A 25251-nucleotide genomic window follows, 5' to 3' on the forward strand; every position below is an offset into this window, starting at 1 on the left:
TGTGTGTTGTGTAACACTGTGAGATCATATATCATCTGTTCTGTGTGGGAAACTAAGATGAGGACTATAGGTGAACAATAACCAACATATATTACCCATCACAGTTGCTGTGTGTGATAGTTTGCTGTGTATCTGTTAAATTAAACTGTTTGAGCAGCCACACGTCAACTTATGACTCAACCAATCATGTGAGTTTGGGGCAGGACCATCTGTTTGACTAACCAATGACAGGCAGTGTGTTTGAGAAACCTGTTTGGAAACCGTCATTATTTTAATTTTTTTCAAGTGATTTCTTTATTTTAAAATAAATTTTCTCCCTTTATTGAGTTTCTGGACGGATCTAAACTATCAGGTAATTGGGGTTAGTGATCATCAGGGCTGTGTCTCGATCCACTCGTTCCCTCTGATCACAATCAGCTCAACATTTACCCCTTTAGATATGTTTTTGTGATGGGAACTTGTTTGCACATGCAACTGATTCGTCAGACCTGTTCTCTTGCAGTCTGTGTTCTTCAGACTTTATTTTATATTAAGTAAGGAATGCTTCGAGGAAATATATCTGAGAAAAAGTATTAGGGGTAGGTTCAAGGTTAGTTATTACATAGTTATTGTAGTTACTATAATAAGTGCATAGTATGTACATGAAGAACAGGACTGTAAAATTAAGTGCCACCTCATTCACACTAGTTTATATGATATTCCTAAAAACATGGTAAGAAAATGTGTTTTCTGATTTATTGAGTGATTCTGTTTTGGAAGTGTATGCAAATGACCGCAAATTTAATTAGATAGTGATTCATTTGTATATTTAAACATGTTTCAGAAAACTTGTGCTGTGATTAATCAGCTGGGAAAAATATGGTAAAACTTGATGACTTTTTTTATTACCCTGTGTGTGCTTGAGTCAGGTTGAAATAGTGCAGACGATTGAACAAGCGTCATTTATGTGCACCTGTGGCCTGCTTTCACATGCGTGTTGTGTAGATCAGGACAGGAAATAACATGTTCTGTGTGTGAGCGTGCTGAATTCAGATCTCAACTGAATGTTGAGTCAGTTCAGTTCATCTGCTGTTTGAAGAGTAAGTGTTGTGAACTTTTATTGGTCTGTGCATGAGATGTACATGCATGATTTCTGGTGTATTCTCTTCATTGTCAGATCTGCTTTCCTTTCTTCATATAGTCAGGCTATATATGACGATACAGTCCGTCGTGTGGGCTGAGCGGCCTGAAATTCATTTGCTAAATGTGCCACTTTTGGTGTCAGTTAACCTCAGTTTTACTCAATAGCTTAGCATAAATAAGAAAACACACACACACACACTGAAGGTAAATGTAGTGTGATTCTGTGACATTAATGTTAGTTTTTCATGTGTGTGTGTGTGTTGAGCTTTACAGCTCCCCTTTGGCTGAATGAAACCAGCACTTTGCTTCCATTTTTGGGTGTTTTTCTTTGTGGCCAAGTGCTGTTCTCATCTGCAGATCCGTCTCCGTCTCTCGTTTCTCCTGATGTGTTTCCCTGCTGCTCTTCATTTCACAGCGAGATTGTGGTGTGTTTCTGACAAACACACGCTGAACATCATTAAACTTTTATTTTTATTACAGGAGGATTTTGGGTTATTCATCAGCATGACGGATTATTTCATACATAAGCAGTGAACATTTAAACTAAGATGACTTTAATGCAGTTAGTTCTGCAGATGTGTGAATCGTGTAGCAGTCATAATCCTAAATTAGTTTAGACATGCACTTATTATGTGTGTTTATTGCAGCTTTTAGTTAGTTCCTCTAAATGTTTGCTTCTCTGTCATTTCTGCTTTTCAGGACACTTTCACTTTATATGTACTTTATAAGAATATAATTTAGTTTCAAACTGAATGATGAATTAGATCTGTATATTTTATCTTTACTGCTGCTAGTGTGTTCTGAGTGGCTGTTTCCATGCAGTTACTAAAGGGTTGCAAGCATTATTTGCAAGTCTGGGCTTTTGTTCAGCTGTTTTCAGCAGGTGAAAATGGAGCATTTGATTACTTCATAAACCACACGCATGACCTGAGCAATCATTGAGGTCTGAGCTAGTGAAGACACAACTAAACCACACCGACTCAAACGAGTGTCTGATTCTGTTTCCTTCTCTCTGTCTGTAGCCCAGCGTGTTGATCGTCAGTTATATCGAGTCTGGGAAAGCGGCCGCACAGTTCGGCTACTATCAGCAGGTGGAATGGAAGCCCGACGACTCCATGATCGCAGTGACGGTGAGTAAAACAGTCTCTCACGCTGTTTATGAGGAGGTCAACCATCTGTCTGTTATGTAGCGAGAACCTATGTCATCCAGCAGGTGTCCCATGATGCCAAACTGTTGCTATGCAGTTGATAAGGTGATGCAAATGACTTTAGCCTATTGCTATGCAGTTGCTAGAGTGTTCTGAGGGATTTAGTCCTTCAGTCTTTCCAACTAGTCCCTCAGAAAAGTCTCGTATAGCTGACTTTCAGACTATATAGTTTTACACTATAGTCTTGTGTGTGGAGAGTGATTGCTTGATTGTAGCCATGTTTCTTCTGCCACAAATGTCTCCTGAAAGTTGTCCATGCTAGCACAATAGCATTAATCTCGCTAGTGAGTCGCCCACATTAGCCGTATTTTAAGGCATTATGGGTGAGGGCTGTTCTAGAAGTTAGGTGTAATTACTCCAATCACAAGTGTCCTTCACAGACGAGACTATTGTTGAAATGTTAATGTGTCTATCACTGCATATAGTGAACAAAACGAGCGCTGTGCTTTGTCTTTTGTTTGGCTGATAATTGCTGTCCTTCTGCTGAATGAATGCAGACACAGACAGAGACGAGGAGAGACGGCTCCACGTCTGTCAGTCACGTTCTTCTGTTACAGTACAGTACTGTGATTAGATTTCCTTTTATTGATCCATCACAGCATCCTCTCAAATCTGGAAACCTTTCCACCATCTGAACAGTTTGGTACCTAGAAATTAGTTTGTACTTGGTACGCTTACATATTTATTTATTTATTTATTGTTATTTTATACATTAAAAAAATAAACACACACACTAGGGCTGGGCGATATACAAAAAAAAATGATATCTTGATATTGTAAAAATTTTCACGATATTCAATATATATCTCGATATGTTTGCATTTGCATTTAAATAATAAAAAATAAAACATGATTTTCTTTTGCCCATTAAAATAAAAACAAAAAAAAACATTTAGATTAAACAGCTAATTTAAGCAGGTAAAAAATCTAGACCAAGAGATCACTTACTGCTTTTTATTAAATGAATACATGTAGGCCTATATGTAACTGAAGCAGTGCAAATTAAGTAACAGTTACAGAAAGTGCATTCTGTCAACTTTTTAGTGCATGCAATTCACAATTTAAACTATGCAACTGGGATAAGTATTTTATTTGAATTTTTTTAACAAGTTTTTAAGCTAAGAACACAAGTCTGTTAACTGCCTGTGGTTTTAAGAGAAGCTCTGTGGCATGAAACTATGTTCCTACTGACACTAAAAACCCTCTTAGATAGGGAGCTAGTTGCTGAAGCACATAGCTATTTCTTATATATAAATATATATAAATGAATACCAAAGACTTTTGCATTCTCTCTGTCTATATTATGGAAACTGGTAAACATATCAGTGAAATTCCCCAATAGTAATTCCAAATGGCCATAGCCTATGTTTCTCTATTCAAACATCAGCGGTCGAGTAAGTGCATTTATTTTGCGATCACAAATGCAAACACAGTTGAGATCTCACGACAGAACACAGACCGGCTGAACGACGCTTTCATTAGATCACTCAATTCCAGCTTGTTAGTGTTTTCAGATTATCGTCGGCGGCTCTTCCGCAATGAGGAGTGAGCACGTGCGCATGGTTGCCAGATTGCTTAAAATAAGCAAACACCGGGCAGAAAATGTATCCTTGTAACAGTGGAGCTCTGATTGGGAGATTTAAACTCTTGTTATCTGGCAACCGCTATCATTACAGCTCTCGTAGTAGAGGGGCGTAGAGCAGTCAGCAGTTACAGGTTCCTTTTTTGGACATTCGGCGCGTTCTTTTGGGAAAGTATGCTTGAATTTGAAATATTCGATATTTCCGATATATTCAAATTGTACATCGTCGTCATAATTATTCCGATATTATCGCTAATATTCGATATATCGCCCAGCCCTAACACACACACACATATATATATATAGAGAGAGAGAGAGAGAGAGCAAGCCAATAATTTATTTTTAAACATACTTCCCATTTATAAAAAATATATTTATATGTAAATGTTATTTTATTGTAATTTGTCTGTTATTTAATAAACTGATTATTTCAGTATTGATTTTTATTAAAAAAAGTTACTCAAATGTATTTATTTTTATTTGTTGTAATTCTGATTTTAAATAGCTGTTATTCTGTTTTTAATACCCTCTCTTTTTAATCTCCTTTTATTTTACATTTTATTTTTAGTTTTTGCACCCCTTGTATCATAGACCAATAACTGGGTCTTTAAGGAGCCATTTTAATAAAAAGTTATTTTGCGGTGTTTTTAAATATTTTAGCACATGTAAAATAGATGGTTTTCTCCATTGTGTCAGTTTTTTCAGCATCTTGCTCCATAAGCAGCACATTTACGATGTTGTTGTCGTTTAGTAGCTGTGTGTCCTGAGACTGTATTTCCATTGGTGTTGTGTGTCCGGCTCACACGGGTCTGGTTCTGTCCATCAGATGCGGTCAGAATCGTCATGTGATCTCTGTGTTTCCACTGCTGGACGTCACAGCGGTGCAGAATTACAGCAAAACCTCAGGCATCATTTCACAGCGCCGCTCTTCTGTGTCTGAATCAGCATTCAGGCTTTAGTCTTCACAGCAATCGTTTGGCTCAACAGGAAATAACAGATGACGGCCGGTTATTGACTTCATGCAGGTTTAACTAGTCAGCTGACAGTGTTTGGTTCATTTACACGAGGCAATGATGAAGGTGACGTTAATAACACGGATCTGCTGCTTGTAAATGTCACGGATATAAATCACGCTCACAATACAGCCTCGGCAGACTAGACATTTAAATAGTCATTATGCATAGTAGTGTACAAGAATAGGCGTCCTGTTTGTAATTATAATTCAGAGGAAATTGTAATCCTGTAATTAAGTGGTTTAACACTGATTTCGTTATCTTTGCTGTTTATACTGTAAACGAGAGCCCAGAGGATCATGGGATATCTCGGTTTATTAAATAATTCTCAAGCTGTTATTCCTTTTTATGAATCCTGTCAAGAATGTGTTCCAGATCACTTTTTACCCAATATTAAAAAATAAAAGTAAGAAACTACATAAAGAAATTGTCATTTCTGTCTTTTATGACATTTAATCACATTTTCATAAAAAACGTGTTTAGTTTAATGCAGAAAACACACGTGACCGTGGAGCACAAAACCAGTCATAATGAATCATCTTTCCATTGATTTATGGTTTGTTAGGAGGACAATATTTATCTGAGATACAACTATTTGATAATCTGGAATCTGAGGGAGCAAAAGAAAGTCAAAATATTGAGAAAATCATCTTTAAAGTTGTTCCGATGAAGTTTTTTTACAGTAAAGAAATTTACAAAATATCTTCATGAAACATGATCTTTTCTTAATATCGTTATGATTTTTGGCATAAAAGAAAAATCAATCATTTTGACCCATTCAGTGTTTATTTTGGCTATTGCTCCAAATATACCCCAGAGACTTCAGACTGACTTTGTGCTCCAGAGTCACATATAATCATATCAAGTCACATTACGCACACATATTCGTGCTCATAAAATGGTGTCCTGAGCTGATGTGTAACTCTGATTCACTCGTGTGTTTTAACCGGTCACTGCTGTCTCGTCAAAATCTCTGAGCAGAACGAGTTCAGACGTATACAGAGCGAAGGCAGATACCAGCTTTGGGATGTTTAGTCTGTTCTCCGACACACCAGACACTTCCACACAGCCTGTGAGCTTCAGCCGCTCATGCTGCACACAGCTAATCAGTGGAGCATCATGGGTAATATTGGCAGGCCGTTTTTGGCATCGCTGTATCCAAGACATTCCCTGGAGTTCAGTGATTGGCTGGAGCTTCAGCAAACTTCAAAACTTCCCAGAAACAGAGCTTCAAGTGATCAAACCTGCAGATGGAGCTGAAAGTAATCCATGGCTTTCTCACTGCCTGCAGCGACTTCATCTGCTGTCGAGTCTGTGCTGTACTGTACGTGTTACTGACTGGTTTTGTTCAGTCACAGATGAATCTGATCAGTTTTGTTGTGGTTGATGATGTGCTCCGTCCCATCGGTCAGATCTGAGGACTTTGTTAGGTTCCTGCAGGAGAATGAGGGATCTCACCTAACGACACGCTGAAATCAAACCAGTGTTTCTGCCATCTGAGCTTTCTCAGCTTTGCTGTGGAGTTATATCTGGAACCGACTGAAACACAAGCATTTGATTGTGAAACGAGTCTGACATTAAACAGTGCCACAGTTGGAATGCGTTTGTCTCCAGTGTTTTCGACTCCTCTGTCAGTTTGTTAGCAAACGGCCTCGTTACACATCAGCAGCTCTGAGTTAAGAGAGGAAGTCAGAATCATGCAGCGGTTTGATGACGAATGTAAATCTACCGCTAGTGTGCTGCTCAAATCTGAGCTGGTTACTCTCACCACATCAACAGCCTGAGAATTGCTGACTTGAGCCTTTTCACTGGGTTTTAAAGCTGTTATCCTCCTTTCTTTATGTAAATGTGCAGATCGCTGAACCTGGTGCCTTCCTAAAAACCACAAACACTTATGATCATTTAAACATGATGGTGCATTTTAAAAAAAATCACTGTAATGTACAGCTTCAGGTTTTAAGACATGCAACAGCAGTCTGTTCTCAAGGTTGTCACTCATGCATCGATGTATGGATCTAAGACTCTTTTGAGTTGTCAAACAGTGACTTTTTTTCTCTTATCTAAAGGAAGCATGACTGGCACAGTGTAAAATTGCTCGGTGTTCGAGAGCTGTACGCTGGAGTGAATTATTTCAATGCATTTCTCCATCCATGACAGGTGATTGTAGACTGATTGGAATTCTGATGATGCTGTGTGTATGTAACGGATCAGATCCGGTTCACTCCTGCAGTCATCCTTCAGCAAACACCCAGCTCAGGACACAGAAACACTGGAGACTGCTGTGTTAAAGCCTGTTCACAGAGGGTTAATCTCCACTAAACGCTAAATCAGAATGCTTTTACAATGATGCAAGGCCCCCCCCCCCATAGGTTATTAAAAATGTTAAATTCTTTTTTTTTATATATATAGGTTTGTTTTAGATTCTATGTTTATTCTAGATGTATCTTAGTTTAATCAATTTTGTTTTATAGATTTATTTTCATTTTAGGTTTATTTTAGATTTCTTCTTCTTCTAGATTAATATTGAATATTTTATTTAATTTATTTAATTTTATTTTGTAATACGAATTTTATTTGTGATTTATTTTAGTTTTTAATTAGAAATTTTATTTTTTATTTTAGACTCTATGTTATTCTGGATTTTTATTTTTATGTAATTTTGTATTTATTATAGCTTTTATTTATTGTGTTTTTTTATTTCAGTGAAATGAAGAACTGATATTGATGGTTTTGTCTGGAGCACTCCACACATTGCTCTATTGATATTGTTTGTTCGATGTAAAGTGATATGTAAAGCACAGGTATTCAAATGTTTCTCTAATCTTCTGATGACATTTCAAATCATGTTCAGTGTAAACGGATGCATTGTAAAACCTCGGCCAGCATTGCTTGAAGCTTTTCTTCAGCTGTGTTCTGGAATGCTGCCGTTTGTTCAGTGATTTCCTTGGGATTCTGCCTTTGCCGAGCAACCAGCAGTAACAGGAAGGAGTGACATTCCGAGAGGCTTCGTGTGAGTTTCTGGCTCACGTTTGGCTCCTACTCAGCTGTCTTAATGTCTCCTCCCTGCTTAAGCAGCTCACTTCTTACGGATATATATATATATAATTTTTTTTTTTTTTTTTTTTTAAGACATGCTGTGTATAATAGCATATATAATTCGCATATATTCCACCTTTTTTTGCGTTTGGCTGTTGTTGTATTTTGCACTGTTTCATAAGGTCGTTGGTCCTGTATTTGTCTGGCTGCTGCTGATGGGTGTGTGTTTAGAGTTGAGTCTGATCTCAGAGCAGTCACTGGTTGTTCAGAGAAGTTGTCAGCATGTCAGTGTTCAAGTCAATATGGGATGTGTGAAATTAAAGAAGCTTTTAAATGTTTCCCTTTTTTGCATTCATGTGATTGATAATTGCTATTACAGGTTACTGAGCTACACAAGTCATGTAATCCACAACTAGTCAACACAGGTCTAAAGTTTAACCAATGTTATTATCAATGATAAAGTATAATTTTTGTTAACATTGTGAATTAGATTGTATTTTCACTTTAATTTTAGTATTTCAAATAAATATATTTCAATTTAATTTAATACATTTTATTTTTTGTTTGTTATTTTATGGTTTCAAATGTAAATAAGTGAAAATGAGATGTTGCCTTGGCAGCTAGTTGAATAATAAAAAAAATTAATTAAAATAAAGCTCATAATAAAATAAAAAAGTAAAAGAAGTAAAATTTTTTTTTTTTTAGTTAAGATTATTTTTTTTGCTAACAAGTATCTAAATTATTATTATTATTTTTTTTAATCATAATTTGTGTTAGTTAATAATAATAACCTTAGAACTAGTCTGTAATGTCTATTATTATTATTATTATTATTATTATTATTATTGTTTGTCTGATGGCAGCTTTCTCTCATCATCATCAGTTGTCATGACGACAGAGCGCATATGTGTGTGCGTGTGTGTGTGTGTGTGTGTGTGTGCTCAGGGCCACACACACAGCAGTGATGTGTGATGGAGGATGGGTGTTTCCTGGAAGTGTTTGTGTGGACGGGGATTGATGAACGAGCGCCGCTCCCGCTGGGAAATCAATAATCAAATAAAGCCTGACAGTGCAGTCTGAATCAGTGTTCTGGTTCATCAAAGTATTTTTTTTAAACCGTATTATTCTAAATAGTTTTTTAATTTTGACTTTGTTTTATTTCAGTGTTAGTTTCAGTTCATTAAGTAATTTCCATACCTCAGCTTAACTTATAGCTGCGGCCATTTTTCATTTTTGTTTAAGATTTTCATCTAATATTTGTTTAATTTTGGCTTTAATTAAACAAATGTGTTTTTAAAATAATTAGATTTAGTTACTAACACTGTGTGTTGTAATTTATATAACTCAGTGTTTCCTACACAGTTGTCCTCATTTGTAAGTCGCTTTGGATAAAAAAAGACTAAATGTAAATTCAAATTTGAAAAAAGTTATTATAATTAACATTTTTAATTGATTAATTCGGGATTTAAGATGTTAAAATGATCGCAAAGCAGTTGTATTATGTACTAGTGTCGTTTTAATATTTTAAATATGCTTATATATTTATAAATAGTTTTTAATTCATTTTACTTTCAGTTTTAATAAAATTTGTTTTATTTCAGTTAGTAATGTTAGTACTTCAACCTAAACTTAATTCAGTTGGTTGCAAAGGAAACTTTTCTCATTTTCATTTAATTTATTTATTTTTTGTCATCAGATTTTTCTTTATATATAATCCGCTAATAATATTTCTTTTATTTCAGCTTAATTTCAATGAGCAAAACTGTTTTAATAGTTTTTGTTAATAATAATAATAACAAACACTGTTACTTAATTATTCAAAAAAAAAAAAATTGTAGACCTAATTTGGAATGATTCATTGAGGAAATTAGTTATCTGAACGATTCAGTCAGTTATTAAGAAGTTTCATTATAATGAACCATTTGAGTCAACCGATTCGTTCTAAACCTAGACAGTGTTGCACTGCATGCTTGTTTTGCATCAGTGAATCATTTCATGAAACGAACATCTGAACGAAGCCATTCAAAATCCTTCAGACACCTCGAAACTGAGATGGACTTTTATCTTCCACTTGATGATCTGTTAGGGAACGCATCACTTCCTCTTTATCACTGCTGCCCGTCTGTTCTGAACACAGTAAAGTGCCATTCAGGAGGAAGAGTGTGAGGGGATTCTGGGCTGTGTCTCGCTCCAGCTGTGGAAAACAATCTGTTCTGGGTGTTGAACTCTACAGGAAGTTCGTCTCCTTTTCTCTCTCTCTCTCTCTCTCTCTCTCTCTCTCTCTCTCTCTCTCTCTCTCTCTCTCTCATTCTTCACTGCGTCTCCTTCCAGTTTTTCCATCATCTGTCCTGCCAGAAGCTCTCGCTCTCAGCCTTTCCACTTGTTTTGAAGCCCTCAGTCTTTCCACGTGTGTGTGTGTGTATGTGTCTGAAGTATTTTGAGTCCTCTTAGCCACGTGTACGGCTAAGTTGTATAAAGAAAACAAGTCATAGTAGTGCATAATACAAGTACATTTTGCTATATAGTCTCTGCTGCTCACCACAACTGCATTTATTTGATCAAAAATAGTTAAAATTACGAAATATTATTCCAATTTAAAACAGCTGTTTTCTATGTGAATCTCTGTCAGATGTCAGTGTTCATAAGGAGTGTCTCGCAGTTTCATTTTTGCATGTGGTCGTCATGGTGATGGCTTTTCCATTCTGTTTTTCTGAAGTGTTTTGACTGTTCTGTCATTTTTAGGCATTTCTCTGAGTACAATTGATGGCATTTACTGTCAAACAACAACAGTCTGAGCGAGAGCTTCTGCTTCAGCTCTGAAACACGTGATGAACGGAGAACAGAGCGTGTGCTTTACCCTTCAGCCCTGTTGAGCCTGCCTCGTGTTATAACTTGTGTACACACCACCTGTCCACGTTTCATCGGTTTAATTTGAGCAGATGAATTTGTGCTGAATACTGTAGAGTTTAATTGGAGACACAGACTTGTTTCATCTCCGTTATCTGCTTATTGTGTTGTTCAAACAAACTATTTGCATTACATATGATCACTTTGATTACATTTATTTATTTATTTTACTTTTTTGTTTTATTAGAGAAACTTCAAATAATTCTAAATTAAATTATTTAAAAAATGAATATAAAAAAATAACGAATTCCTGTTATTATTACTAAATCAATTATTATAAATATTATTATTAATAATTATTAAAAATAATCAATTAAATAACTAAACGTTCTTAAGTATTTACACTTTATTTCCATTGATTTTAAACTACACTTCTGGTTATTAGTTTTTTTTCTCCCTCCCAAATAGGAATTTATGCCTTATAATATATTTTAGAGATTGGCATAACTCAAATAGTTTATATTCATTATAAAAAAAAAATTTCAGGTCTAGAAATCACACTTTAAAGATGTCCTTCCTCGTCGCAGACTTTAGAAAGCTTGATTTGTGTTGATTTGAAGTCATCTTGAGGTCTGCTGCCTTGAAGCGCTGCTCTACATCAGTGGATCAGAAGTCAAGAGCGCTGCTTCATCAATCTCACGTGATTTTGTGTGTGTGTGTGTGTGTGTGTGTACGTGACTTTACACCATTGACACCTGATCACATCATCCTCTCTCTCTCTCTCTCCAGGCTGCGAACGGTTACCTCCTCCTGTTCGACATCATCGCAGGCTCAGATGAGAAGTACCTTTACGAGCCCGTCTACCCCAAGTGAGTGACCCATGACCTTTCCTCTTTTAGCTTCAGTAGGTCCACACACCCCAGCATCACTTCCTCTTCCTGTTCCTCCTGTCATGTTGTCATCGCTCTTTCTCCGGTTGATGTTCCTCTTGAGTGAAGAGAGTGAACAGTAGGCAGATGCTCTGGAGAAGAATAGTGACCATCATGTTTTGTTTTGATTTTATGCAACTCCACATGACTGGTAAAACAAAAATATTGTGAGGTTTGATGCTTTTTGAATGACAGAATCCGACTTCTGGAAATGTTCTCCTTCTCTAGAACCATGAGCTCATGTGATGTTTCTCTAAGCAGAACATGTATTTGTCGACTTTCCTGCGAAGACATGCCCACACACACACACACACACACACACACACACACACTCACAATTACACACTGACCTCAATTAGACTCTGAAATTCCAGAACACACACACACCTGTAGCCCACAGCGGTTTAGTGACACACACCCACACACATACACACACACACACACACACACTCTGACCTCAATTAGACTCTGAAATTCCAAAACACACACACACACGCACAGTCAGAGCTGCGTTGAGGTCGGTGTTGTCATGTCAGGACGTGTCTGACACACAGTCTGTACGTCTCTCTCTGTGTGTGTCGATGTGCTCGTGCTGTTTTCAGGTTTCCTGTAATCATCTGTCAGTAAGAATGAGCTGGGAATGATTGAGAGTTTATAATGGTGTGTGTAATAGAGCGTTATAAACTCTGACTAAACTGATTATGTTGTTGTTCCCTGTGTGTGTGTGTGTGTGTGTGTGTGTGTGTGTGTGTTTTAGGGGCAGTGCTCGTGTTAAGGTGACTCCGGGTTATAAGGAGGAACAGTGCGCTCCAGCTCTGACCCTAGAGATGAAGAAACCCATCGACCTGGAGGCACCAATCAGCTGGTACAGAAACACACACACACACACACAGTGATGGCGTAATGATTTTTATACTGTACACACTGTATTTTCTATTGTCCTACGCCTAAACCTAACCCTCACAGAAAACTTAGCATTTTTATAATCTCAAAAAATTCATTCTGAAAAATCATTCTGCAAGATTCATAAGCTTTTGTATCAATGGGTTCCCACAGTGACACAATCCTCATGAGTTTAAAGTCCCCACCAGTGTAACAATAAACCTGTACACACACACACACACACACACGTCTGTATATCTGTGTAATAATGTGTGTGTGTGTCTGTGTCCAGTGTCATTTTAGTATCAATGATATATGGTTTAAAATTGTTTTGTAATTTTTATTTTGTATTTTTTTATTAATTAGTTTATTTTATTTAATATTTTGATTTTATTTTATTTCAGTTTGACTTCAATGAACAAAATAATTTTTAATAGTTTTATTTAATAATAATCCAGGTCCGGAGTGAGCAGAGCTGGAACCCAAACAAAGCATCGGCTCAAATATACTTTGTCAAATATCACTCCGTATTTTTAAGTCGCACCTGAGTATAAGTCGCATCAGTCCCAAAATACGTCATGATGAGGAAAAAAACATATATAAGTCGCACTGGACTATAAGTCACATTTATTTAGAACCAAGAACCAAGAGAAAACATTACCGTCTACAGCCGCGAGAGGGTATATTTCACATTCACAATATATATATATTGTGAATGTGAAATTTGTTGCTAGTCTAGTGGATTGATTTGCAGTGTGTGTGTGTGTGTGTCAGTCTGCAGACGCTGCAGGAGGATCTGTTAGTGGCGACAGCAGACGGTTATCTGCACATGCTGCACTGGGACAGTGTGAGAAACGGCCAGAGAGCGGTCAACCTGTGCACCATCCCGTTCTCCCTCGACCTGCAGTCCTCCAGAGGTCAGACCTGCTTCAGTAACTGACCCATCACACGTGTCTGTTCCCGTGTGTGTGACGTGACGTGACGTGTCTGTGTTTTTGCTCTAGGAGGGCCGTGTTTGGATCTGGGCAGTGTTCACATTCGTGATATGGAGTACTGCAATACGCTGGACGGGTTTGCTCTCGTGTTTGATGATGGGCGACTGGGATTCATTACGCCAACCGCAAACAGACTCGCCACAGACGTAAGAGAGAGTTTATTACTAATGAAACAATTATTAACCACATAGCTGCTACTGTTCATCTGTCCACAGAAGAGTTAGTGGCAGCACTGAGAATGCATCATACGTTTCGTTTGCTTAAAGTGTTCAGAGAGGTGGTAATGTGGTGTGTGTGTGTGTGTGTGTGTTCTGTGCAGCAGCTGCAGGGGGTTTGGGCCGCAGACGTCTCTGATGGCACGTGTGTCGCCGTCAACAACAAATACAGACTCATGGCCTTCGGATGTGCAAGGTGTGTGTGTGTGTGTGTGTGTGTCATTTTACAGTGCTGTATTTAAATCAGACATGCATCTTTTTAGAATTGTGTGGCTGTTGTTGTTTTTGAGGATTTTACAGTCTTCTATGTAGAAAATATCCACATTTTAAAGTGGTGAAAGTCATGAAATCTCTTTTAGTAATATAATGTAACCTATTATTTATTTCTGTGATGCTCCGCTGTATTTTCAGCATCATTCCTCCAGTCTTCAGTGTCACATGATCTTCAGAAATCATTCTAGTATGATAGATATTATTTGCTGCTAAAGAAACATTTTTGAGTTATGTTGCCCAACATTTGTGTGGAAACTGAGATATTTTTTATAATTATTTGATTAACAGAAAGTCCAAAGGAACAGCATTTATTTGAAATAGAAATATTTTGGAACATTATAATGTCACTTTTGATCCATTTAATGCATTCTGCTGAATAAAACTATTAAATTCGTTTCAAAGAAACCTTTTGAAGGGTATTATGTCTGTGGTGGTAATAAGTGTGTGAACCTGTGTGCTGTAGTTAATGTTGTGTGTGTGTGTGTGTGTGTGTGTGTGTGTTGCAGCGGTTCAGTATTGGTGTACATGATTGACAGCTCTACAGGATCCATGCAGCTCTCTCATAAACTGGAGTTAACCCCGAAACACTACCCAGGTGAGACACACTCACCACAGACGATGTTTAACATTAAACAGCAGTCGAACCACAGGAAGTGGCATCAGTCCAACCCACAGTCCACAAAAGCCACGCAGCATTTGAGACACACACACACACACACACAGGCTGATCCTTTAATTTACTGTTAGTCTGTGAATGTGTCTCTGATGGAGAGTTTGGCTGTGATGGTCTGACGCCCCCTGATGGCTGCGGCGGGCACATGAGGATCTCACACATCTGATAGCAGTCAAATCAGTGATCAGTTCCTCTCCTTGACAGCTGTGTTCCAGCGCTTTACATCAGTTCAGCGGCAAACAGATTCCAGCTAGTGAGGTTTAAAAAGAAAATTAATGACTTACTTTTCTCTTTTACATCTTTCAGACTATTTGAATTATTGCTAGATATGATGTCTAAGGCTGAAGCTGTTCCTGCCATATTTTAGTTTTTTGAATCAAACTCTTTTTGGATTTTTTTTTTTTAATCTGTTGATTTATATGAAGTTTGGCCAGATTTGTTCTTAGATTCTTTAATATATATAATTTTTTTTTTTTTTGCAATGGGAATTTTTTAATTCTTTTAGAATTTATTTTCTTTTTATATTTTACTTGCTTTGAAAATATCCATGGTAGCTGGTATGGCATTAAATTATTTAATATAAAAAATAAATAAAATATTTTGCAATAACTTAATTTAGTAACTTTTGTTTTACATTTGGTTGATCAATATTCAGAGCAGTGTTATTTTAGTATTATTTATATACTATTACAGTATTTATTAATATTTTGAATTAGATTTTTTTATGTGCTTCTGTCAATTTTATTAGATTTTGTATTTTTATTTTTTGTTTTAATTTATTAATAAAAATCTGTTTATTTCATTTTTAGTGTTATTTCCCATTGTATTTACATAAGATGTTTAATTTACTTTTATTTTATGTTTTATATATATATATATATATATATATATATATAATTTTTAATATTTTTTTGTATAAATAAAGATACTGGGGAAAAACAACGCTCAAAATTCAGTCCACCTGAAACTCTTTCTCGGCTGATTTGAGCATGTACATGTTGTTCTCTCAGATATCTGGAATAAGACGGGGCCTGTGAAGATGCTGCGCTGGTCTCCGGACTGCAGTGTAGTGATGGTGACGTGGGACTGTGGAGGTCTGTCTCTGTGGAGTGTGTTTGGAGCTCATCTCTTCTGCACACTCGGGGAGGACTTTGCGTGAGTCGCACTAACACACTCAAGTCACTGATTTACTGAGTCAGGAATACGTTTGTCAAACCATCAGCCAGAAAGTACACTCTGATAGTGACAGCACTAATGATTTCTGTATTTCTGATGCAGCTATCGCTCAGACGGCACTAAGAAAGAGCCTCTGAAGATCAGCTCTATGGTGAGTGTGCAAGCATGGTCTTTAATTAATGAGCACTACTTCTTTCTTGAACAGTTTTGATTCTGTGTGTTTATTGTACTGCATCAGTTTTATCCTAGTATCATTGATGTATTACTATAGTTTAAAAAAATATATTTTAAATGGATTTTATATTTATATATTTGGTTTTCATTTTAATGTTTACATTTTAGTCCAAATGTAATTTTAATGATGTCTGTCATTTTTATTACGTTTTAGTTTTTTAATTATTTTAATATTGCAATGTTTTTTTTTGTGTGTGGTTTGCATATGAACTAGTTGAAATAATAAATTTAAATATTTAAAAAAGTAGTTTATTTCTTTAAGTAATACAGTTATTATTTTTTAATTTTATTTATTTGTTTAAGTTAGTGTCGGAAGCAGGACTTTTATTTTTACTTGTTTATTTTCCACATTTATTTATTTTTTTTCCAATTTTTTTTAATTTTCTAACTACTATAGAAATATATCAATATGTATTTTTTATTTATTTATTGCAAACACTTATGAATGTGTTTTTACTACCGTATATTTAAAGTTTGATTATTATACATATATCGGCCACCCTGCTCTATTCGGTATCGGTATCGGTCATCCAAAAAATCTATATCGGTCAAACACTAAAATTCATTGTAATGGTTCTCAGGGAATGCAAGAATGCATTGAGTGCAATGTAGTCACTGGATAAATGTGAGTTCATGTGAACGTGTTTTAGAGCTGGGGTGTGGAGGGATATCATCTGTGGGTGATCAGCAGCACTGTTCCCTACGGAGCGGAAGGAGATGACAAACTCCAGCAGGCCGGGATTCTGCAGTTTCAGTTCATTAAGAGTGCGCTGACGGTCAACCCGTGCACGGTGAGAGAAACACTCACACGCTTCACATTCTTCAGAGGGACATTTTTATGCAAAAAAATGTATCTCCTCTGTGTTTTTGATGTTAATGCACATGCAATTCAATTCAAGTTTATTTGTATAGCGCTTTTTACAATACAAAGCAACTTTACAGAAAATTCTGTTTCTACAATATTTAGTTTATATTTATTATATGCAACATGATCAGTTGTTTGTAAGCGATCTAGAAGAGTCAGAGTTGTCTGACAGTGAGGTTTTACATGCATGTGTGATCAGAGTAATCAGGAGCAGGTGTTGCTCCAAGGGGAGGATCGTCTGTATCTGACCTGTGGAGACCCCACTCAGGCTCACAGTGTGTCTGATAAGAGCTCGTCTCGGGACAGTGGCAGTCCTGTGCCCCGGCCGTCAGCGTCCACCCCTCTCTCTCAGGGTCTCAGCACTTTACTGGGCCACAAGCACTGGCAGGTGGTTCAGGTACAGGATCACACGCTCCCAGCTCAAACACATTCACTGAATACACAGGAAACAAAGTGAGTCTAGTTCATTTTGGAGTCTGACTTGTGATTTCCTCTCTCTGCAGATTCACAGCACATATCTAGAGACAAACTGGCCCATCAGAGTAAGAACCGTCTTTTACTTTTAAAAGGGAATAGTACAGCCTAAAAAAAAACAATTCGCTGAAACTGTGCTCACCCTCAGGCCATCGATGAGATCAGTTTGTTTCTTCATCAGATTTGGAGAAATGGAGCATTGCATTAGTGTCTCATTAGTGAATGGGTGCCGTCAGAATGAAAGTCCAAACAGCTGATAAAAACATCACAATAATCCACAGCACTCCAGTCCATCAGTGAACATCTGGAGAAGACAAAAGATGAAACACATCCATCAAGACATTTTGTACTTCAAAACGCTGCCAAAATATGAGTAACAACTAACACAGTCCATCTCCTGTTGTTTCTCACATCAAAATCCAGCCACAGATTTGTTTAGAACTGTTTAAAACACCTTTTCACTGGAGGAAGTGTTATAGATTATGGAGTCATAATTTAGTTAAAAACAACTTTGTTAACTGATAGACTGGAGTTGTGTGGATTATTGTGATGTTATTTGTTATCACCTGTTTAACTCTCATTCTGACAGCACCCATTCACTGAATTAAGTCTACATATGTTAGTTTCTAGCCTTGTTTTGTAGTTTCTGATAACTATTTTTCCATCCTCTCGACTCACACACACTCCTGCTGCTGTAACTCTTAGACTTAAATATGTCAATGACCTCTGTTTTGATTAGCGCTTATGTCCTGGTGTTGTTGACTCTGTGATATGCAAATATGGGAGTTTTTCCTGAAGCGAGTGGTTTATCTTTGTGTGTGTGTGTGTAGTTCGCAGCTATAGACTGGTCTGGTCAGTGTGTGGCTGTAGCTGGACGCCGTGGGATTGCACATTACTCATTATATACCAGGAAATGGAAACTGTTCGGTAACGTCACACAGGTAGGTCTTTTCATTTGAAAGGAAAATAACTCCTGAAAGAGCATGTGGTGGAAGCTTTCTAACATTGTGTGTGTGTGTGTTCAGGAGCAGAATATGTCGGTGACGGGAGGTCTCGCGTGGTGGAACGACTTTGTTGTCGTTGCCTGTTATAATTTCATTGACCGACAGGAAGAGGCAAGAGCACTTCAGTGAATATTCCTGTCTTTTATCAATGATGATTGAACTGTACATTGATGAATTGATGTGTGTTTGTAGCTGAGGTTATACGTGCGCTCGTCTAACCTGGATAACGCGTTTGCCAGCGTCACTAAACTTCACGCCAGCACGCTGCTGCTGAACGTGTTTCGTGACGTGGTGATTGTGTTCAGAGCCGACTGCTCCATCTGTCTTTACAGCATCCAGAAACGACACGACAGGTGACACACTCTCAAACATATGGAGGAACAATAGCTGAATCCTTAATCAGTGTTTGTTATATGCATAAAAACACAACAGTTATTATTAAACCATGTGATAACATTCACAAGACTAGTGCTACATTTAAATGGTTGAATTAACTTCTTGTTGCATGTGTGTAAAAAGCAAAAAGCTAATAATCTGAAACTAAATGTGTATTTTTATTATTATTACTATATTTACAAATATTTTGATTAAATACTTTTTTTTTTGCTTTTTACACACTTGCAACTAAATATACAGATGTACAATTTAGCATATCCCTATGTAGGTGTTTTTTTTTTGGGAGGGGGGGGGGTAATTTTTATTGATTTATCATAATTAAAAAAGAAATATATTATTATTATTAAAAGAAATTACATTTACAAATGTCTCATTGTGTAGGTTATTTTTTTTTTACATTTATTTTATTTTGTTTGTTTTTTTTAATATTAAAAAATACCATTCTTTTCTTTTCTGAATCAAATAATGCAACAATCATGTTTTTCCAAACGTAGATTTTCATAAACGGCTGTTTGTAATAATGTGAGATATGAGTCAGTAGAAAGAGTGGAGTGTATCTGATGAATAATTGTATTTGTTTCTCTTATTTCAAATTTGATGCTTCATAGATATGACCCAGATGTTTGGATGGATGAGTGTTTCTTATATTTGTTATAAACATTTCTTGATTGTTGTGTCTTCAGTCCGAGTCCGTCGGTCAGTGTGGAGCTGTTGCAGGAGGTCTCCATGTCCCGCTATATTCCTCACCCCGGTCTGGTGGTGTCTGTGACCCTCACGTCAGTCCGGACAGAGACCGGCATCACACTCAAAGCCCCGCAGCAGGTGAACACACACACACACACACACACACACACACACAAGTATGTATTCATACTCATGAGGCGTCTGTGTGTGTCAGGCCTGTTCGGCTGAGAGTATCCTGTTGAATTTGGCTGGTCAGCTGATCATGCTGCAGAGAGACCGATCCGGCCCACAGGTACGAGAGAAGGACACACCGGCCAATCAGACGAAGCTGGTGAGTTCGATGCCCCGCCCCTCGTCCTGCTCTCATTGTGTGCAACTGTCTAGTTACAAAACTAAAAACCCCATTCCTTTGCTCAATAGAGGAATTGTTTTTTTTTACAATAATCTATTATTTCAGCTTATTTAAAAAATTATCACATTTAACAACTCCTGGTGAAAAACTACATTACCCATGATTCCGCAGAGAAATCTCCACCAATATGTATACTTATATTTTTATATAATATATGCAAAAATAAGTTGATATAATTTCAGTTATATTTGTTAAAAAAAATATTTACATTTTATTATTATGTAAATGTGTATTTTACATTAAGTGTAAAATATTTTTCGAAAATATTTTACGAAATATTTTAATATTCGAAATATTTATATTTCGAAATGCATAACCAACATCTTTAAATCAGTAGTTTTATTATATATTTTATAGTTTTATATTTTTTATCTCATTCATTTTAATTTGGTTTTATATTTATCCATTGTTTTTATTTAGATAAAGTCATTCACAATGTTTCATGGAATTGTAATTCTTTCTCTAAAGAGTAGCCGGTAGCCATTGACTCCAGTTGCATGTTTTTTTTTCCTTCTTTCTTCAATAATGGAAGTCAATGGCTACTGGCAACTGTCTGGTTACCAACATTCTTCTAAATATCTTCTTTTGTGTTCAATGATGTAAATTATGACGATATTTCATTTTGGGTTGAACTATCCTTTTAAATGTCTTTTTCCTTCAAATCAAGCTTTGTAATGTTCTGATTCACCTCGCTGCTGATATTTTTTACCTAGCAACTATCCAGACCACCCTAGCAACCCCGTATCATCACTGTTGCACTCTGTGAATGTCATTCTCTGCTGGTGAAGAGTTATTTGACTCTCGTCCTGTCTTCCTCCGGCAGCTTCCCTTCTGTCCTCCGGTGGTTCTGGCTCAATGCGTGGAGAACGTCTGGACCACCTGCCGCAGCAACCGCAAGAAACGCCACCTGATGGAGGCTTTATGGCTCTCATGCGGCGAGGCGGGGATGAAGGTGTGGCTTCCTCTGTTCCCCAGAGACCACCGCAAGCCGCACTCGTTCCTGTCGCGCCGGATCATGCTGCCCTTCCTCATCAACATCTACCCGCTCACCGTGCTGTTCGAGGACGCGCTGATCCTGGGCGCCTCCAACGAGACGGTGCTGTTCGACGGGACCGGCTCGTCCTCACTCGAGGCGCTCTTCCCCTTCTGCACGGTGGAGCGGACGTCCCAGATCTACCTCCATCACATCCTGAGACAGCTGCTGGTGCGTAACCTGGGCGAGCAGGCGCTGATGCTGGCGCAGTCCTGTGCCTCGCTGCCGTACTTCCCTCACGTCCTGGAGCTGATGGTGCACGTGGTGCTGGAGGAGGAGGCCACGTCCCGAGAGCCCATCCCTGACCCGCTGCTGCCCACCGTCGCCAAGTTCGTGACAGAGTTCCCACTCTTCCTGCAGACCATCGTTCACTGCGCACGCAAGACTGAATACGCGCTGTGGAACTACCTGTTCGCCGCCGTGGGGAACCCCAAAGACCTGTTCGAGGAGTGTCTTATGGCACAGGATCTGGACACGGCCGCTTCCTACCTGATCATCCTGCAGGTGAGGCCAGAACCTCCTGATTACAGACAGTACCCTTCATATATATATATATATATATATATATATATATATATATATATATATATATATATATATATATATATATATATATATATATATATATATATATACTAAAAAACACTGTTTTTCACTTGTGCTGAATGTATCACCATCAACTGAAGTTATTCTCTTTTCCATTTTCAGTGCTTTAACCCACTTTAAGTGATTCTGTGGTGTAACAAAACAATTATTTGACAAAACAATGTTTGCTTAAGTAAAATCCTACAAATTTCTATGAATTTTTCTGAACAGATATCACTCTCTCAAAAATGCTTAAATTGTCAAAATTTAAAAATATATAATATGAAATTTATATATTACATAAAATCTTTAAATTAACCATAAAGAAAATTGATCATTTTTAACATTTATTACATGTCATTCTAGAATCAAGCAATACATCTTTTTAACCTATTATTTAAAGTATTTCTGTGAAGGAGAACCAGTTTTAGCAGTTAAAATTAAGAGAAGATGATGCTTGTATGTGTATATGTTTTGTTCTCTTGGTTTTGTGTTGATCATCTTGGATTGTTTATTTCTTTATTTAAAAATGGCATTTCCAAATGTCGCTTTACTTTTTTGGCTGAACTAGAGGAACAATCATGTATTTTGTGTTTGCATGATGTATGATGAGGGTAGGGCTGCAACTAACGATTATTTTGATAATCGATTAATCTGTCGATTATTTTTTCGATTAATCGGTTTATGTACTTATATTTTAGTTTTGCCCATTTTTTCCCCAAGTAACTTATTAATAAAGGGTCTTTATCATGCAACAGACTTTTTAACCATTTTGCATTGTCATATCCTCATCAAAAATATACCTGGAGTTGTGTTTTATTATGTGCTAGTAATCTTTTGTCGAACTCTTCTGCAATCAAAACACTGACCCATACGTACTCTAGCAAATTTCACAAGGAGATTTCAAATAATGTTTTCACAATGGCAGTCCTCAGGGCTCCTAAAGTAGTTTAACATCCCGAATAAAGCTTATTAAGGAATCTTTCAGAAAATATTTTCACGAAGAATAAGAATAAAACAGAATAAAATTGCAGTACATTGCATTTTATTTTATTTTTTTCCTGTAAACACACAACTTATACCTGGGAAACAGCTTCATAGCTTATGCTGTGAAATTGTAAACAATCATTCGAATAAAGTGACAGTAGCATGAAACCTGAATGGAACTCACATTTTAAAGTAAAATCCATCAGAAAAAAAGTATTGAAAAAAAATGAAAAAAAATCGGACACACAAAAAAACTTGCTGTGTGAAAAAGAGCAGTGAATACTTAGAAAAAAAAGTGCATTTCAAATACATTTAAACATTTACCTCTCTCATTCTGTCAACTGGTAAATGACAAACTGATCACAGAACATGTTTGTAAATCTTTAAATGTTAACTGTTAAAAAAAGCAATGTTATCAGCTTTTATGACTAAACATTTGCAAACAACATTGTACTGGAGAATCTGAACATATAAAAGTCAGTTCAGTAGTGCAAAGTTTACTGGTTACTCTTTTTTTTTTGAAGGCTCAAAGTAAAGTACTCCCACACTTTGGATGACTTCGTTCGATTAGTTTTATCTTCCGCTTTTTTCTTTTTCTTTCTCAAGCTTACTCCACTGCCGTCTGTCTCCACCATCTCGCTGAATTCTGCAGACGCAGTTCGGGAAGCACGTGACATAAACGAGGCTAGCTATTGGCTATTCGCTACTTCTCCTGCTGTACTGGCTGAGTAAAACCTCCGGTGGCTCATTACTGCCACACTTTGGTCACCGCAAATTTAAAATATGCATGAAATGAGCCACTTACAGCAAATAAAAGTTATTTAGCAACTAATCGATGACTAAATTAGTTGACAACTATTTTAATAATCGATTTTAATTGATTAAATCGATTAGTTGTTTCAGCTCTAGATGAGGGAAGACATCGATCTGCGGGGGAAGTGGGTGGTGTATCTTATTAAATCACTTTATTTTTTTATTCCTTTTGTGTGTTCTGCTCTCAGAACATGGAGGTCCCGGCAGTCAGCCGTCAACATGCCACTCTGCTCTTTAATACGGCTCTGGAACAGGGCAAATGGGATCTGTGTCGTCACATGATCCGCTTCCTCAAGGCCATTGGTTCAGGAGAGAGCGAGACTCCGCCCAGCACACCCACTACACAGGTGAGATGATGATGATGATGATGATGATGGTGCGTGTTGAAGCTCCTGTGCTGACAGCAGAGGTGTGTGCTTGTGTTTGCAGGAGCAGAGCTCCACGGGCGGCTTCGAGTTCTTCCGGAACCGCAGCATCAGTTTGTCTCAGTCAGCCGACAGCATCTCCGGAGGGAAGTTCCACCTGCAGAAGACCCTGAGCATGCCGTTCGGCCCGTCCTCCAAAGGGTACAACACAGCATCCCCAGACAGTAACACTCTCTCTCTCACTACCTCTCACATTCTCTCTCACTCTCACACTCTCTCACTCCCCCCTTCTCTCTCTCACTCTCTCACACTCTTTCACACTCTCGCTCTTGCTCACACACTCTCTCTCTCACTACCTCTCACATTCTCTCACACTCTCCCACTCCCTCCTTCTCTCTCTCACTCTCTCACACTCACTCTCACACTCTTTCACACTCTCGCTCTTGCTCACTCTCGCTCTCTCACGCTCTCGCTCTCTCACGCTCTCTCTCACTCCCTCCTTCTCTCTCTCACTCCCTCCTTCTCTCACTCTCTCACACTCACTCTCACTCCCTCCTTCTCTCACTCTCTCACACTCACTCTCTCTCGCTCACACTCTCTTGCTCTCTCTCACTCTCACACTCTTTTGCTCACACTCTCTCACGCTCACACTCTCACTCCCTCACACTCTCTCACTCACACTCTCTCACGCTCACTCTCACACTCTCGCTCACACTCTCTCACGCTCACACTCTCACTCCCTCACACTCTCTCTCTCACTACCTCTCACATTCTCTCTCACTCTCACACTCTCCCACTCCCTCCTTCTCTCTCTCACTCTCTCACACTCACTCTCACACTCTTTCACACTCTCGCTCTTGCTCACACTCTCGCTCTCTCACGCTCTCGCTCTCTCACGCTCTCTCTCACTCCCTCCTTCTCTCTCTCACTCCCTCCTTCTCTCACTCTCTCACACTCACTCTCACTCCCTCCTTCTCTCACTCTCTCACACTCACTCTCTCTCGCTCACACTCTCTTGCTCTCACTCTCTCACTCTTTTGCTCACACTCTCTCACGCTCACACTCTCACTCCCTCACACTCTCTCACTCACACTCTCTCACGCTCACTCTCACACTCTCGCTCACACTCTCTCACACTCTCTCACGCTCACACTCTCACTCCCTCACACTCTCTCTCTCACTACCTCTCACATTCTCTCTCACTCTCACACTCTCCCACTCCCTCCTTCTCTCTCTCACTCTCTCACTCCCTCCTTCTCTCTCTCACTCTCTCACACTCACTCTCACACTCTTTCTCGCTCTTGCTCACACTCTCGCTCTCTCATGCTCTCTCTCACTCCCTCCTCTCTCACTCCCTCCTTCTCTCACTCTCTCTCACTCTCACACTCTCTTGTTCACACTCACTCACACTCTCACTCCCTCACACTCTCTCGCTCACACTCTCACAC

General features: G+C 38.0%; 1 protein-coding gene across 2 annotated transcripts in view; it reads left to right on the forward strand.

The window, feature by feature from the left end:
* ric1 (RIC1 homolog, RAB6A GEF complex partner 1) overlaps nucleotides 1-25251 on the forward strand; it is a 34503-nt gene that overhangs the window by 4337 nt on the left and 4915 nt on the right. Inside the window, exons 2-21 of one of the 2 annotated variants that reach the window (XM_059542831.1) lie at nucleotides 2145-2252; nucleotides 11598-11677; nucleotides 12495-12602; nucleotides 13394-13536; nucleotides 13624-13760; nucleotides 13934-14025; nucleotides 14609-14697; nucleotides 15786-15930; nucleotides 16054-16102; nucleotides 16836-16976; nucleotides 17250-17447; nucleotides 17554-17592; nucleotides 18355-18465; nucleotides 18550-18639; nucleotides 18721-18881; nucleotides 19608-19746; nucleotides 19823-19939; nucleotides 20844-21557; nucleotides 23627-23785; nucleotides 23871-24004. In XM_059542831.1, coding sequence (XP_059398814.1) covers nucleotides 2145-2252; nucleotides 11598-11677; nucleotides 12495-12602; nucleotides 13394-13536; nucleotides 13624-13760; nucleotides 13934-14025; nucleotides 14609-14697; nucleotides 15786-15930; nucleotides 16054-16102; nucleotides 16836-16976; nucleotides 17250-17447; nucleotides 17554-17592; nucleotides 18355-18465; nucleotides 18550-18639; nucleotides 18721-18881; nucleotides 19608-19746; nucleotides 19823-19939; nucleotides 20844-21557; nucleotides 23627-23785; nucleotides 23871-24004 — 2954 coding nt within the window. The remainder of the gene's footprint in view (nucleotides 1-2144; nucleotides 2253-11597; nucleotides 11678-12494; nucleotides 12603-13393; nucleotides 13537-13623; nucleotides 13761-13933; nucleotides 14026-14608; nucleotides 14698-15785; nucleotides 15931-16053; nucleotides 16103-16835; nucleotides 16977-17249; nucleotides 17448-17553; nucleotides 17593-18354; nucleotides 18466-18549; nucleotides 18640-18720; nucleotides 18882-19607; nucleotides 19747-19822; nucleotides 19940-20843; nucleotides 21558-23626; nucleotides 23786-23870; nucleotides 24005-25251) is intronic. The other variant, XM_059542832.1, reaches the window with a different exon arrangement.

The sequence above is a fragment of the Carassius carassius genome, chromosome 47 (assembly GCF_963082965.1).
Source record: "Carassius carassius chromosome 47, fCarCar2.1, whole genome shotgun sequence".
Taxonomy (NCBI): Eukaryota; Metazoa; Chordata; class Actinopteri; order Cypriniformes; family Cyprinidae; genus Carassius; species Carassius carassius.